The 17,797-nt window shown below is 36.4% G+C and overlaps 1 protein-coding gene across 3 annotated transcripts; it reads right to left on the bottom strand.

Moving 5' to 3' along the window:
* Positions 1 to 50: 50 nt before the first annotated feature.
* On the bottom strand, positions 51 to 17,510 carry jumu (Forkhead box protein N4 jumeau). 3 transcript variants are annotated; one of them, XM_022069976.2, is made up of 6 exons: positions 17,021 to 17,510; positions 14,255 to 15,187; positions 12,611 to 12,843; positions 11,944 to 12,200; positions 10,623 to 10,805; positions 51 to 10,259 (listed from the first exon to the last, which is right to left on the bottom strand). In XM_022069976.2, the coding sequence occupies exons 2-6, from the start codon at positions 15,166 to 15,168 to the stop codon at positions 10,080 to 10,082; spliced, it is 1,767 nt and encodes a 588-aa protein (XP_021925668.1). In that variant the 5' UTR covers positions 15,169 to 15,187; positions 17,021 to 17,510; the 3' UTR covers positions 51 to 10,079. The 3 variants fall into 3 exon arrangements, with proteins under 3 accessions (XP_021925668.1, XP_021925667.1, XP_021925671.1); XM_022069975.2 differs by lacking the exon at positions 17,021 to 17,510 and adding an exon at positions 16,416 to 16,791; XM_022069979.2 differs by lacking the exons at positions 10,623 to 10,805; positions 17,021 to 17,510 and adding an exon at positions 16,416 to 16,814.
* Positions 17,511 to 17,797: the final 287 nt, after the last annotated feature.

Raw genomic sequence — 17,797 nt, 5'->3', positions numbered from 1 at the left:
TATAGTTGTAATGAAATACAAAGTGATTTGCAAACGAATACTCTGTCAAATACAGTTTTATCAATTATCAAAAGATATCTTTATTTATAAAGTTTGTTGTATTTTCTATTTTAGCAAACTACAGTATAATTCATTTATACATTGTTTTTCTTTCTCACAGCAGTCATTAGTCTTTAAAACAGTTGCACAAACACAGAATGCTTAATGTTAAACTGAAAAGAACTTAAACAGCAGTCAGATTCAATCACTAATTACAATTTGCATCACATATTCATCAAGTTCTTATAAATATGGTTCAGCTACCTTCAACATAATTATTACAATACTTCAGCTTCCTTTTAATATAAAGATATGTTTCAGTTTAATGGTGACTTCATGCTGTAAAAGTTGAATTGTGATTCCTTTGCCTGTCTATTTATTAAGTTTTGAAATGTATTCATTTGCTTTCCATGTACCAATTTATATAAAAAAAGAGTCCTGTAAATACTCTTTTGTATACATTCTGAAATGGAGACAAGTGATTAAATGTTTTTAAGTTTATGTTACTGGAAATACATGAAATCTAAACAAGTTTAGTCCAAGCAAAACTAATATTCCTGTCACTGCTAAGAGACTGGACTGGCTAGACTGTATTCTAGTCTTGCCTTGGATGAAGTAGATGGATTTTGGCAATTTCCAGTAACATATAAAAATATTATATAATGACATGATTACTTCAACAATCCAACTGATTAGTATAATAGTCTTTAAAACAAAAGACAAGATCAGGTCAAAATACAAGATGATCAAGGCAGCTGTATCAATTGAACCACTAAATAAAAACTGTATGCAGACAAAACTCATATTACACCAACTGCTAATTTTCTACTACAATGAATGGTTTACAAATTATTGTACTGTACAATATGGTCCCTGAAATATTCCGTAAACTCGGCCTTATCTTTAACGAGCAGGTGGAAATGTTCTTGTATAGCTAAATTTATATTCAGTCAGAGAAAACCAAGAGGTAGCAAAAAAATCTAAAAACATTTGTCACCAATTAAATATGATATATATCCACATATCCATGAAATGTGCAAAATACAATAAAATCGGTACATAGAGAAATTGGCTTTAGACATATTTCTTAATCCTCTGTTTTAATGAAAGGAAACAGCATTATTCACTATATGTCTAATTCAGATTTCACAATTATTCTATTTCATACGCACAAACAGAAGACGTAATCAGATAACTGTTACTTATTGCAGTGTGTTTGTAAATTCACATAAGTCTGGTAAATAATAACTTAGCATATACTGATGTGTATCCGGTTGTACAAGTAAAATAAGGGTGGGGAGGAGGGAGGGAGAGTGAGAATTAGTTCAGTCCAAACCACACACAATAAATTTACTCGTGCATCTTTTACACACTTCTTGGAATGCAGTTGCAAGATGAGAAAACACTGCACACTGCACAAACATACATCACAAATGAGAGTAAAATTATACATGTACAGTCTTGTTTTATATATTTCATATACATATCCCCTCCTTTCCATATCTGGTTAAACCATAAGCATATAGTCAGGTCATAGTCAGATAAAATAAGGGGCCTAATGTATTTGTGAATCGAGTAAAACTATTAGAACACAAATTTCAGTCATGTGTATACACAAACATAGATTATCCTAAAAATGGTGTATTAAAACCACACAAATTACCTTCCTTGCATCAATTTCACTCGTAAATACAAGCTATATTTAAAACGTACGTATCTCAGACCTATGGTAATATTTTGTGTATGTACAAATATACAGACTTGAACTCCAGTTTAAGCATAACTGTTCAAAATACAAAGAAAAGGCATTCTGTCTGTGTTCAACAAAGTTGTCGAGAGTTCATATCCTACAAATTTTCTGACAAGAGAGCATTAGGAATAGCATATTTTTAAAAACATGTCTATATCATGAAAATATGTTAGTGATATCTTACATCAACTATTTATATACTACATAATTCCTACTAAGAATTCCAGAGAGGTAGAAAGTATGTATAAAACATCCATTTCCCTGAATTAATTTCCTTTATATACACACAACTATTACAGTAGAGGGAAATAGGCCAACTTACAACTCATTTACATCTAATCGTGATTTATGTCAACTACAGAGCATTGCAGTGTGACAGGTTAAAGTTTACCCTAATATATTCCCAAAATTAATGTTTGTATTTACCACACAAAAATATTGCCATATGTGAGTGATAATTTGTTCCAGCATTGAAGCAGAATAAAAAGGAGCAAACTGTTAAATAAATACAGAGGAAATTAACACAGAAAAATATTAGTGGGAGACAAAAAACTTGAGTTCTGTTCACCTCAGATAAATAAGTTCCCACTGGATTTTTTTAAGTGCACCCAATTTCAGGGAAGTCTGTAGTTCAGCCAGCACAGTCCCATTCATCCCGCAGTATCCGAGTTCCAAGTAAACAATTACACCTACACAGGCTGGTAACGTTAATATTATCGATGTCGGTCTTATGGGTTTTAACGTCATGTGGACTTGTAGGCAAAACCAACAGCTTCAACCCTGAAAATGGAAACAGTATCTACCTACAAGTCCACACAGTGGGAGTTACAACCCAGAAGACATCATCATCTTCACCACTGTACGAACCTCAAATCACAATTTATTATTGGTTGTGGAAATATTAATCTCCTTATCAAATATTACTGAATATACAAATGCACTCAATAGTGACACAAAAAATAGAAAACACCAATTGGAAACAAATGAACACGTAGCAATTAACTCGGTGTTTAGTTGCGGCCTTTGATGTATTATAATCATCATGCATTCTCATTCCAACAAGCATGAAGATTTCCCATGTTAAATGTATATTTTAAAATGTTTATAAATATGCAAAGAATAAACAAAACGAATAAGAATAATGCAGTTCTACGTTACATTGTTATACAGTCCCTAGTCTACAAGTGTTTGGGTGCTTCCGCTGTATCCAATCCACCCTCCCTCTTTATGCCGTTTACTTAATTTCTCAAACACTGTGGGATGAACTGTAATTTGATTTAGCAATTTAATAATACAGAAGTCAATAAGACCTGGATTCAGCACAACAAAGCCGAGTTGCTCGAGAGCTCATGTAATGATTGGGAAACATGACACAGCAAACAGCAGGACTCTTAATGTGCTGAATCTAGGGCCGGTAACCTCCCGCACTTCGCAATCACCTGTCAGATGATCTTCAACAAGAATGAGTATATACTCCTTGAAACATGTAGAATGAATTTAAATACATTTGGATGCCAGTATTTTAAATGTTTATACATAGGACATTTTATATTGTTATTCCACATGAAAGTTTTCATGTTAACACCCATGCCTTAGCAATTATTTCTTATGCCTAATGGCATTGTTGTACTCAGAGAAACCACTTCGCATTTTGAACCCTATCTGACACACTACGTACCACAGAAATGGCATTACCATCTTGACCAAATTTCATAAGAATCTGTTACACAAAAAAAAAGCTTTAAAGTGCTGCCATTAGTGGTCAAAATGCAATCTTTCTAGAGAATTTTGAAGTCACGATTTCCCCTCCAGTCACTGGAAAATTTAACTGGAGTTTAAAAGAAACACAAGCTAAAGAACTCAAAGTTGTCAAAATACTGGGTAGCCTAGGACTTCAAGTATAAATAACAAATAGGACACGAACCTGATGAAAGTTACACTGCTTTCAACTATTGTCTGACTATGACCCAGATTATGGTTTACTTATGTACTTCCTCCTCATTTGCCTTTGAATATCACACATCTGCTGTCACTGGAAAGAAAATACATAACTACACATTACAATCTGAGAGTTGAAATATCAGGACAGCAGACTTCAACCTTCCTAACAAATAAATGACGTGTTAAATCTCAGGGACCAGCTAATGGTTCAGAGTAATATTTGTCACACACAACATGCCAATTACAGAGGAAGTAAACGTATAATTAACTCAAGACTGCCCCTGTGTTCAGAAGTACTGTACATGTACACGTTAGAAAACTCTTCATAAATGACATTTTTTCAAGAAATGTTCGTCATAAGTACTGATTTGCCAAGGCTAAAATGCCGAGATAAACTCTAAACAGACACAAAAAAACTGTAGAGTACATTTTGTAAGATCTGTGAAGACATCAGTATTTGTAATTTGAGAGACCCCGAACACGTACTTTTGAAATGGAAAAGCACCAATTCAATCTGTCTCAGGTTTACCAGACTGAGGTAAGTTTTAGCAAATATGGTTGATACCTACTCTTCCATTTCAAGTAATAATCATTACAGAAATCCTATTTACAGATCATGTAATACTTATGCAAAAATTTGTAAAAATGAGAACTATACAACACACAATTACTTGCTTCACTTTCATAAAAGCAATCATGCAGATGAAAAATATATGTATGCTGCGTGCAGACTGCTTCATAAAATCACTCAGCAACAAATCATAACATTTTGAAAAAGAATACCATACAACTCATATACAGTAAAAAACACTTATTTGTACACTTCTCACTTTCATGGCGAGAACACCTCAGATTTTATTTTTATAAGACTAGGATTTTGGCAAAGATCATTACAGCTAATTTCTATCAGTCTTTGCCATGCTATTCTTTTTACGACATTACTACCTCTGATTTCATTATTGAGATCTTGCAGTAACACAGTATATGCCAGACTCGAAAGACAAACAAAAATCATCATATCTCTCTCACTGACGGCAGTTATTACAAATCTTTGAACCATGGACAGAGAATCCTGAACTTTTTTCAAACACTAACATGTTAATTAAACATCACCTTTATTCAGAATCATACTCCACTGCCTAAAAATTACTCAAAATGAAGCACACGCACAAAAATCCAGGCCTAACCCATTTCAAATTTATCTCAACATTACCGTGAATATCACATCAAACCCAGAAGAACGTAAAAAAAAGAACACTTCTTTATACAGCTTTTATAGCAATGGAAACATCATCTCTCGTGTGCATAAATAAGGCAAAACATGTCAAACTTGTGTTCAGGTCTCGGCTTTGTAGTCTTGTGAGCTGGGAAAATGTACAGAGAAGACATGACATTGGTCAACAGTTTATCACTTATACCCAAAGCCATCACACTGAAAAGATGTTAGCAAAGTCAAGTCCTGAACAGTACCATACGCCTCTCCTACCCTGGTTATGTATACAAATTAACGGCACAGAAGAGATGTTTTACACAATGCAGACACAGGAAAATTTTCCAAAAAAGCCAATATTTATGGACAATTCTTTAAAATAATAGTTGCCTTGAAAACTTCAGTATGAAGATAATCCTATATCGGACTTCTACTCCATTCTGTAGGGAATCCCTACAGAACACAGCAGTATATTTTATTTGAAAATGGGAGTAGACATGTTAAATGGTATTTGAAAACAGTGATACAAGCAGCTGCAGAACTTTGAATGGAAGATAAATATTTAAACTCTATACAGGAGCTGTCACAAGATTCACTTGTTGGAGGGAAGACGGTTAACCAAATTAAGTTCTTACAGATCCAAATGACACTAAAATACAATCTGTAACCTATCTTCTGGCTAATAAATTAGCTATGTTTAATGTAAGATTTGAGGTTTTCACAACGGCGAGTAAGAAGATTTCTGTCTTCTGGGTCGTTGCGCTGTGTAGTCCGGTCGATGTTAACCAACGTTTCAGAGGTCATACTGCCTCCGTCATCAAGGCGATGAATGTTTAAATCATACTTCACCTTACTGAGATAATGATGAATACTAAGGATCATGAAGGAAGGATGCAGAAGATTAGGGCACTATCCTAGCATGTCTAAAGGAACTAACCAAAACAAGTTATGCAAAATTTTGAAGAGGAAACCAATTAAAGATCAAAGTACAGATGACAGAATAACGAGAGACTTATTCAAAATTTTTTACTTCCAAACATGTTCTGAAGAATGAAACAATCTTCCAAATGCAAGTACTGGCTCATGTATTTGTTAAACCCTTTTTACAGTTCTGTTCTCTGTCTCAGAGATCAAAGAACATGATAGCCCTACAAGGATGTACACGTTTACTGTCCAGGAACACGTTTTTGTGAAGACAAGCTGAGTCTTCGGCCACAAACTATCAGCACAGGCATACGCAACTGAAGATAAAAATATCCAATGCAAAACAAATGTTACACATCAGAGCATATATTCCTAATTTTGTACACATACAAAAGCAAAGTGACAATCTGTTGATTGATTCACTGAATTTCTCAGGTGTCCTTTGAACAGTAAATACAAACATGTCTGATATTTACATGACATTTGTAGCTGTTCTTTCCAAAAAAAATAAAAAAATTCTCTGTAAAAATATTCATGGAAAATTTTAAATAATACTTCAGTGGGTTTATTAACAGCTCAGAGTGATGAACTGCCCTGATGATGGAGGCAGCAAACACATTTGAAATGTCAGTACACTTCTACCAGACTACAAGGTGAAATAACATATAAAACTGAACTCTAAAATATATAAATTCACGCAAATCAGAAAAAATTATATGCAGTGCAACCCATTTGTATCATCATATGCTGATAAAACATCTCCCACAAAATCATGTTTTTTCTGGGTCCTTATTTAAGTAGACAGAACTGCATTCTAAAATGCAATGACACCAGTATAATAAAATTTACACGTAATGAGAATAGCCACAAAGCAAATATTTAACTACCGCAACTATGCAGTCATCCAAGAATTGATAGGAGCCACACAATCAATTGATGCCTCCACAAGTAGCTTAGGCCAACATCATATAGGTGTTATGGTAAAAGGCTTGCCAACTGCATGTCACCAAAACATTTTATCATGTGTGAATTATGTTTGCGCTGCCTGGTCATAATTCACATTCACATTCAGTTCAGTGCAACATAGTGCTATATATCACTGACAGTAGTCTAAATGTTCCCAAAATGGCACAGATACAATACAGATTAGTAACTGTGCAGTACACAGTCTGTGATCAGTGAGATGAAACACTGCATCAAACAACTGTAACTTTAATAATGTGTACATTTACACTACACATCACATTTCAGAATATCCAACAGATAATTAGCAGAAATCCAATAATTTAAATAATTCAATCTTATCTGAAAACTGACATTGTCCACAAAGCAATCTAAATCCCTATACCTGCTTCCACTGCAATCAGAACTTCAGAATTGACTCCCCACACAAAAAAAGCAATATTTTCATAGTGTGCCGAACATAAATAAACAGCATAACATTACAGTGAAATCCCCTTTCATAGTTTTCAAGGACCAATAAATGTGAACATTACAGTGAGGAAAATCTTAAATGGCAGAAATGTAACATTGAGATTACTAACTTGTGATAAATAAAATAAAAATGTTAAATGAAGAAAAACCTTAAAAAAGAAATAATAATAATCCGTGGCGTAACAGCCCTCCGAGAGCCAAAGCCAACTAGCTGGCCTCACGTTCACATGCCTAAGCAGAGGTGAACGATCATCCAACCAGATATAGGGTGGCGTGTGGTCAGCATGACGAACACCCAGCCATTGCTACTTTTCATGACTGGATTATACTACCCATTGTAGCTCCCCAATTACCGCACGATGCTGGGTTGGCACCGGTCCCATACACCGGTCGAAAATCTCACGAGAAATTCCTTTCCCCGAGACTCGAACCAGCGTGCATTCCGCATCACCAGTCCAAAGCATGATGCCTCAGACGGTGAAGCTACGGCGCGGGACAAATAAGAAATATTAAATGGGAATTTCACTGTAACTTCATACAAATCATTCCTATTTTTCATTAAGTCATATAACGTTTGTGTCAACTACAAATTTACATATTTGCAACTGAACACATAAATCTGTTGCACCACAGCCAAGATAAATGGTCTTTGCATTTTGAGTAATGTATGGCATGTTTAGGAGTTCATACATGAATACTGTTCTTGTTCTCAACCAGTAACTGTCCATTTATACTGACACAGTATTTGAGTCCTTGCCTGCACCACATTTATTATTATAAAATGACTGCGCGCAGAGCATCGTACTTGCACGGGTATTAGAAACTCCGCTCATATGGTTGGGTGGGTGGGTGGGGGGTGGCGAAACAGCACCAAGTCTTACTTAGGTACTAAGTACTCCTTCACAAGTAACTGTTGGTCCCACCAGCAAAAATATACTTGTCTGTACTATGATACAAGGCACTTTAAAACAATTTTCCCACAATACTAGTACAATGTGCAAAGTAACATAATGACGTTTGTTTTTAAAACTGACGTAAGTATATAAGCACAGTCACAAAACCATATGCTTTTCAGAACACAACCAGACAAACTTAAAATTATTGTCCACTTGCCTCCATTTGTCAATGCAGTAAACTGCTTTACAACTTAAAAAAACTAATTAAAATCAAATGTGTCACATTTACCAACTAACATTTACGTTAATTCAACAGAAATCACGTCCATGTCTTTGGCTCAAAGATACAAAAAGAGTGAGATTCTGAATACTTAAATGGCAAGAAAAAACATCATTGGGGGGAGGGGCAGTACGTTACTCTTTACTGCATTGAGCCTTATCCGTAACGGAGCACACGATGATGTATTCAAGACTTTCGAGCAAACGAGCAATATTCTGCATGGAACTACATTAAACACATTCACTGCCACTTGATGCACGTGTCCCATGGCTCTTGCCCCTAACACAGACACAACAATCCTGAACTACGGAGCAAGTTTTAGACTAATGAAGAGAGGGTAATGCTTACTCAAACTAGATTCTGCAAAATCCTAAGGAATGATCTTGGACCTTTTGCCACCTTGTCAGGTTATTTGCCAGCCGCAGTAGCCACGCGGTCTGAGGCATGATCCTAGTGTGCCTGACTGCTGCGACCGTGGGTTCAAGTCCCACTCAAGGCACGGATGTTTGTATAGGTAGAGGCCTTGCGTTGGGCTGATCACTCACCAAGGAGTCCTACCATTATCCAAACAGATCAATTAAATGAATAAATAAACCTTGACATCCACCGGTAAAAGAGGATATATAGAAAGAAGAAGTCAGGTTATTTGTATATTTTTAGGAAGAATTTTTCCAAGTCTTCTTATGCACAAATTTTGTCTGATGCAAAACTTAGTTTCTAAAACTTTAAACTTTTCCATATTAGTCTTCTCACTACAATATGCCCCCTCCCCAAACAAAAAAAAGAAACATATAACACTTAACCTGCAATCTGCGAGACAAACTTCTATAAAATTCTTGCCATTCCTGCTTGTCCCAAGCTAAGTTAGAATGGGGAAGACCTGCGAGCATGATATCTACTGAGCGCTATAAGCAAGTGGAAGTACGTTCAAAGCATCAAAGCTAGGGACTGTAAATAAAGCCCTCCACAAACTTTTTTAAACATACGCAACTCCTCTGCATATTTGACAAAGTACTGCATGTAACCAATTCAAAATGCATCGATATGCTCTTGTACGCTGAAGAGTTAAATTTAAATGTTAGTTGGGTTGGCCCCCTCCAGTTCTATTTTGGTACAGGTCACCCTGTTCTAATTCCTCATAAATCAATGACATGTACCTCATAGGTTAATTAAAATACAAAAGTACAGCTAGAATCTGGTGCATTATATCACGCAAAAACTCCTAAAACACATCGGGTCCTGCGATCAGTCACTTAGATAGGCAGTAGCGAACACGATAAATGATCAAAAGAAGACTACTGACAAAGATCGACAAGTCGAACTTGGCAAAGAGGTTAACGCTAATACTGCCTACATCCAACTCAATGCTGCTGCATTGTACAGTCACTCAAAAGCACTATGAAAGAAAGTTAAATAATGAATTACAACTTCAAAATGATTGAAAAAAATGCTTCAGTTTACAGTAACTTAATATTACACCACGTAACTATTAATTTCTTTCAGGTACAACATTTGAAGTAAGACTGGAGCCAGTGTTTCTAAAGTAAGGAGACAAATGGACAATGCTAAAATGACATTGCACTGCCATTAAAAGAAATTATCTTCTTATGGATCGTCCAGTTTGATTAATGATGAAGCAGACGGAGACGCTCGAAGGAGTAAGGGCGTTTTTCTTCTTGATCCTACGACACTACTAGTTCCACTGACTGTTGACGCTACTACCATTGGTTTATACACATAATTGCCCTGTATTGTGTTGCCATTTAATCTGCTTCGTTTAGTAACCTGTCAAGACAACAAGCATACTATTATCATATATCAATTAATGCTATGCAATTCAATTAACATGATATGACAGCTTCAGAAACACAATTTAATCAACTATCCACTTTATAAAATCAACTTGTTCACAATCCCACACCATCCTCCATAAATAAATACTTGCCAACAGATTCCATCGACTTATGTAAGGCAGGTCAGAGCAAGAGAACTTTTGAAGAAACAAGAATAAGTTTCAGAGCACTGAATAATAAAATTGCCTATGAACCGAATTTCTTCCATTAATTCTAAACAGCCGTGGTTATCAGATGCATAACGTTAAGCCAAAGAAGAAGGGAAAGAAACAACATACTAAAAATCAAATCTAACCTCAACATTTTCTGCCGAAGTACTGTCTTCCTGTTTTGACTTGGAGGAGGATGATGATGTAACTGGGAGAGAAATGCTACTGTAAGATGTTATAAGGTCACTAGACATAGCTGGTGTCAGAGTAATACCAAGATTTAGTTTTTCATCCTGTGCATCCAATTCTTCATAAATTCCATCAGCTACCTGCAGAGATAAAATAATTTTGTTTAACCCAAATGAAGGCTGACACACCATAACAAGACCGTGATCAAACACACGTAAAGCTGCCCTCAAACTACACTCTGAGCACGATGTCCGAGACAGAGAGTAAAGAATACGATACGGAAGGTTACCAGAACAGAACCCATACACAGTACTTTCATTATTTTAAATATTATAGTGAGGAATCTTGTCTTTGTACAGGTAATTTTAGTGAGGTACAGCTATTAACTGCAGTGTTCATTATAAGCTTAGTAATACAGGTAGACTCCGATTCACGCTGGGGTTACGTACGTTCCACCTTCTCAGGGTCGTTAGCCGGAGTGGCATAAATCGAGGAAGAATTATAATGTACTGTAATGGCAGACAAGGGGAAAGTAACTGACGCCGACACTAACGCCGCCCAGGTACCCACTTCCTATGCTGCGTTTACGCTTGCGTTTTCAAATTTTCTTCTCAGACTTGTTTTATTTTTTCAATATTATTTTAAAAGGGTGTTGACGTGAAACAGCGTAAAATAAACCGTCGTAAAGTGGGGCCTACCTGTATTCCTTTTTGGCCAAAACTGTCTTCCTTTCTCTCAAAGCCAAACCACGACATCCCTGTCATTGAAAAGGGGAGGAACCCTAAAATGACAGCAGGTGGGGCACGGGTAAAGCTGTGACAGGTCCAGGAGAAAGGGTGTGGGTTATTGTCTGATTGTTTTCCTCGCCTCTCATAAATCATGGACCAGGTAGTTTTAACATGATTTCCTGAACATACATAGATCATTCAACATTCATTTCATTGCCATATAGCCAGATTGATCGAGGGGGAGAGGTCCTCCAGGTTGGGGGTTGGTCGCAAGGCTAACAATCTTGCACCGTAAAAAGGAAGATGTTTCGAAATCTCAATCAGAGCCTTGGACAGACGGACCTAACAGAGGACCGAATACGGACCGGAGAATTGAGGAGGCCATGGACCGAATAAGGACCGGAGAGCAATAGTAGAAGAAGAAGAAGAAGAATAAGGCTGTAAACCATGCACTATTAAAAATATCTAGATGTGAGATAAGCCAGAAGCAGGGATCATGGGAATAAATGTGCGAAGACATCAAATGCAGTTCTAAAGCAATAATCATTACCTCAATATCAAACCCGGTAAGACTCGATTCATCAAACGAGTCTGTTCCGCCACCTCCATTGAGTTGGTTGATGTCGATGAACTCGGGAACATTCTGAGAGGCAGAGAGCGGAGTGAGCGGTGTGGGCGGTGCACTACCACCCAATTCATCATCGCTATCTTCGCCACCTGACAAACTTGTACCACATCCGCCACTCATATTCGAGAGACCTGAAAACTCGCGCTTCATCTCTCCCCTCTCCAACATCTCCAGATTTTCTGCACACACACAAAAAATCACAAAATGTACAAACTAGACACTGATTACGATTCTCAGCACCTACAAAAAATTTAAAATACTTAAAACACCCTATTTCCTGAAAGTTATTGATCTTGGTAACATCAGAGCTTTTCGGGAACCCAGCCCACTCCTTTGGTTGAAAAGGGATTGACTGTGACATTTATTTTTAATTAAATTAATAAAAAAATATACAACAGAAGATAGGTCTTTGTTCAACACAGTTTTAATTTGAGTGAATTTTGTCGTAAATGATGACATTTTCGGAGATGGACAAGAATGATAAAACATTTCAATTAATTTCGCTATATTTAAATTGTAATGTAACATGTTATTAATATTCCACTATTTTGTCACAAAATCTGACCTTAAACAAAACATGGATATTTACCTGGACAAATCATTGCTTTTCTAATTGCCATTGGATCTTTCTTGGACCACTTCTGAACCTCTTCATCCATTTTGGCAATCTTAGCTGGGTTCATTGCCCACAAGCAACCCTTGCGTTGGCTTCCGTTACCTGCCGGCTTCTCTATCTTTTCAAAACATTTATTCAAACTCAAATTATGTCGCACTGAATTTTTCCAACCATTTGGAGCTGTCTTGAAGTATGGAAAGTGTTCACTGTGAATAATTATAGAAGCAAGTCATTAATGCAGTCAAACTCCAACACAGTGCACTTCTATAGTGTCCAGTGATTTTGTCAGCACTTAAGGATCTAACTCCTAGGCCACTCTGTCAGAAACGATCGTAGGAGTCTGACACAAATTCAGAAACAGCCAAGAAAATTGAAAGAGATTTTATGTACAGCTTATGTGTCGAGTGTTCACTGCATTGTAAACGTCCCATGGCCTTGCATTCAAACATAAGACAAACACGTCAGCAGATCGTATTCCTTTGCATTTTGTGAATATTATCATCTTTGGTACTTGTTGGTTATCGGGACACAAAACGGGAGAGTCGAATATCTGGACTTGGATTGGACAGAAAACTGTGAATGCGTATCAGTATACCCGTATACTCGGTTGTTGTTATCTGTTGGTTCGTTGTTATTTATTGCTGTTCGGTACCATGTTAAAAATTTGGGATTTACCTAACAGTGAGGAAGATTCTGTCTCCTGTTCATGTGGCGGCATACAAATGATAACGCCGATATTTTTAAAACGATTCTAAAATTTATAAGCGAATTTTGGCCTCCGTAGACAGGTTGTAACAACAATTAACATCTCATGCATATCCAAATAAAATATAATAATTTGTCATTTATTGAAATAATAATAACTTTCAAGTTTATGTCATTTATCCACACACATTAGCCTAACCTAACCTATTTTTAAAGCGATGTGCCCTGATAACCCACAAGTACCTCATCTTCGTATAAATTCAACACAAATGTTTAAACACTTTCTAGAAGCACAATAGAGTAATGGAAGAGTAAACATTCCCACAAAAGTAAGAAAGGATCTGGCTGTCAAACGAAAGATGACCGCCACCTGTCAAAAAATCATCTTCTAAGGAATATGTACCAACTTTATAACAATGTAAAATTAACCCTTACAAAGCAATGTATTTGAACACTTCATTCTTCCAATATACTTCATACCTCTTCCCACAATAATACAATCATACCTCATGAGATCACGATAATACAGAGTTCCTGCCAGTAGGTGGCTCTGCCAGCAATATACTAAAGCACACTGCCCAAGCTCGTGGTATGTCTTTTAGCTATAAATATGGCAGAACAGAGACGATAATAACTTCTGCAAATACAGGGTCGTTAGCTGAAGCAGCATAAATCGAGGAAGAATTATAATGTATTGTACTGGCGGACGAGGAGAAAGCAACTGATGCCGACACTAGTGCCACCTAGGTACCCATTTCCTGTGCTGCATTTACTCTTGCATTTTCTTCTTATATTTTTTTTATTTATTTTTTCATCATTATTTTAAAAGGGTGTTAAAGTGAAACAGCGTAAAATGAAGCGTCGTAAAGCGGGACCTACCCGTAACATAACTAACATTAAAGAAATACTTACCACATGAAGTTATAAATTTCGGAGACAGGCAAACTTCCTGTCTTGCTGTTCTTTAAAGCCATCGCTATAAGACAAGAATAGGAGTAGGCAGGCTTCGGATATGGTCTTTCATCATAATCCACGTCAGCTGCAAAATGCTTTGTATTATTGTTCAAATGCGATTGTCTCTTATGGTTGCTTTGATGATGAGAAAGTGTCACAGTTCTCACATTGCTCACTTGAATATGAGCTAAGTGTTTTTGTTGGGATGATTTTGTACTACTACTTATTATCGGGACGGTTTTTATCAATGACGATGAAAGTCCACTGCAATTTGAGGTGCTCACATGACTTGACTGTGAAGATGATGTTGGATTTGTTACCCTTACTGTAGTAGATGTCAGCTGATGAGACTGAGTTGGCGAACCACACGATGAAGCTGTTGTGGTCAGAGTCCTCACAAAGTTAGATGTCTTTTCGGCTCTTGACGAAGAATCTGAGGGTGAAAATGTCTGTTCTTCAACGGGAGACAAAGATGATGCAGAGGATGAAGATGTTGTGATTAATAAATTTGAACTCGAAGAACTGTTATATATATTTGTAAATGCAGTCGTTGGCGGAACTGAGACCAAAGTCATTGGCATTACACTGCTGGGGTTCACCATCATGGCTGCTGCATCACTGCCTACAAAATCCAAGTTAAAATTTGAATTTGAAGAATTGCTGTTTCCACTGTGAAGACAACCATTACTCGTGAACCACATGGTCATGTCACCAGATCCACCTAAAGCTTCGTCTAAATCAAGCGGTGGTAACTCACTAAGCGACAGACTTAAATCTGTGCCTGCTAATACACTATCTATTTCTGTCTTTATATCACAATCCAGCATTTCTTGTAATGACAGCGTGTCCTGTGTGCTTAGATAGAGGTCCATCTTGAGATACCACTGCCTCCTAGAAAAGAATAAATAACAGTTTGGATTTTTGTCACATTTTCCATTCCTCCCACCTTAAACAACTTGCTTGTTGCAAAACCTTCATGAAATGCGCCTTTACTTTCTCGAGTGTTCTAACAGTTCTTATAAATAATCAGTAAACACCAAACTACAGCAAACGAACATAAGCACAACTCTTAACAGCACGTTAGACTTTCTACACATTATCGCAATGATGATCTTCATGACCTGTACTCCTCACCTGATATTTTTACAATGATTAAATCAACAAGGATAAGTTGGGTGGGACATGCGGCATGCATAGGAGAGGGGAGGGGAGTTTACAAGGTAATGAATGGTTAAGAGGCTTGGAGGGAGGAGATAGAGTGAAAAATTCCAGAAAAAAACTAGATGATATCTATTACATATTTGCAAATCACGGATGTCAAAACAACATATGCACTTTCTAAACACATTACAATTCTAACATACATTTCTCTTTTGCCAGGATTGCCACTAATGACAACTAGTCTTCATATCCATTAGTTATTTACAGAGTAGCCAATAAATAGTAATGGCATTTACAGTTTACTACAGTACTGCAGCAAAAATAATTATATACAAAAGCATTGCCATTATTAGTTACAAGTATTTATAACAGCTGTGAATTTTTGGTTAAGGTAAATTCTTCAATAGAGTAGGAGTGACATAAGAGACATTCTTTTAGTGCTGAATAAAACTTTTTCTTACAGTGATTTAGATATCTAACTGTAGGCAGAAGATTATGAAATAATTTAATCCAAATATAATAAATGTGGGTGCTTTTCATACAAAGTTTAAATAATTTCTATCCCACACAGAAGCTACGTACTCCCACTACTAGAAAAAAAAGCTTTTATGATCGAAGTATGCAACTCGTTTAAATTGGGTACAGAGCAATCATTCAGAACAGTGCAATTATGCCTCCAGATTTAAAATATCAGAATCACTACAATGTAGGCACTGTAGTAATTAAAAACCTCAACAGAAAATAACAATGGAAAGCTGTGTTTCAAGCAAAAGGGGCTGATTTATTTCAAAATATCGCAATGTCCCTTCATGTTTGATCTACTTATTAAATCTCTTCTAACAAGATATTTTGTGCAATATGTAATTTGGTGTAAAATTAGAGAATGAGTAATTTAAAATTCTACCTAATTATGAAACATGCAAGACATGGAATTTGTATAGTTTATTTACCAACTTACGCATTTTGCATGGTAAAAATTACTGGCATACATGAAATGAGCTTCCTGGGGTTAAATACATAAACCATAACCCTCAAAGTAATCATGTCAACTATAAGTCAAATATATTTGGTATATTGATATGCATTAAATCATAATTCCAACATGGATTGGGTATTTGCCAGTTCTACCTTCCACAGCAGTAATGAACAATACGTGGAAAATAAAATGTTCCGAACCACGAAAAAGAAATTAAACACACACATTTATCGTTGCCATAGTTACGATCAGATCCATAGCAACCTTGAAAATGGTGTTCCCGCCTAGACAAAAAGTGAACTCGTCCACAATTCACAACATTCTAAAACGCATATAACTCCCAGGAAAACGATATTATACATCTATTATAATAGCAACAACCACACTTTATACATGCAATATATACACAGTCAAACTATACACCTTTGATAAAGAAGTCAAATAAAATGTTGAATTTTAAATTTCAAGAGCGGGCTCAGCAAGTAACGAATTCCACTGTGCCGATGTCAAGTCATATTACAATAAATTTTGCACTATTTTAACATAAAGTAGACACATTCTGCATGCAATACATTTCCATCACTTACCGTATATGCACCTAGATAAATTAACAGACGTCTTCGTATATTATCTTCCCTTTCCACCATGTATATTTAACAATTTTCTGCACAAACCAAACTTACACACAACATCCCATTCTCCTATGGAAACCGTAGAATGTCTGTTGGCCCCGGACAAAGACAGCCTGAAATTTGAAATTCAGCGCTCGTCATTGGCTAGTACAAATCGTAGGATTTTCCCGGGTTTGCGTGATTGGTGAATCCATGAAAGGGGGATGAGGCCGTGTCCAAATCGAAAATGGTGCACATGGCTGACAGTAAATAACACCAACAAAATATTGTTTATAAACACATCACTTAGGATTACTTCTTAAGTCACACCACGCTTTGATATAATTATCATCGCTCCCGAAATTACAAAGTAAAAAACAGATAAAACAATGTGTTCTACCTGCATTAAACGTAACTCGGAACAACCATGTTTCACCAAGAGAAAGAACACACCCAAGACCCAACCCTTTAATCTTTATAAACATGGCCGTCACGAACAGGCGGCAAAATCATGAAAGGAACAGCAAATTAAGAAATTGAACAGAAGTTCTTACTTCAAGCTTTAAACTGACAACTACTACAAAACTTACATCAACAGAAAATAAACGTTTACCTATTATTCTAACTGAACTAATAATAATGATAAAATTAAAAGTATGTTTACCCCGGAACAGTCTATTACGGCTAAAAATGGAGGGGCGAAGGTAGGCGAAGTAAACAAGACAAAGGCGGGAAATAATTGCCTGAAGCACA

Source organism: Zootermopsis nevadensis, unplaced genomic scaffold (assembly GCF_977971745.1).
Source record: "Zootermopsis nevadensis isolate Lab colony 2312 unplaced genomic scaffold, Znev_1.0 Znev_ptg000031l, whole genome shotgun sequence".
NCBI classification, from domain to species: domain Eukaryota; kingdom Metazoa; phylum Arthropoda; class Insecta; order Blattodea; family Termopsidae; genus Zootermopsis; species Zootermopsis nevadensis.
This window is presented reverse-complemented; position numbering and strand designations above follow the sequence as displayed.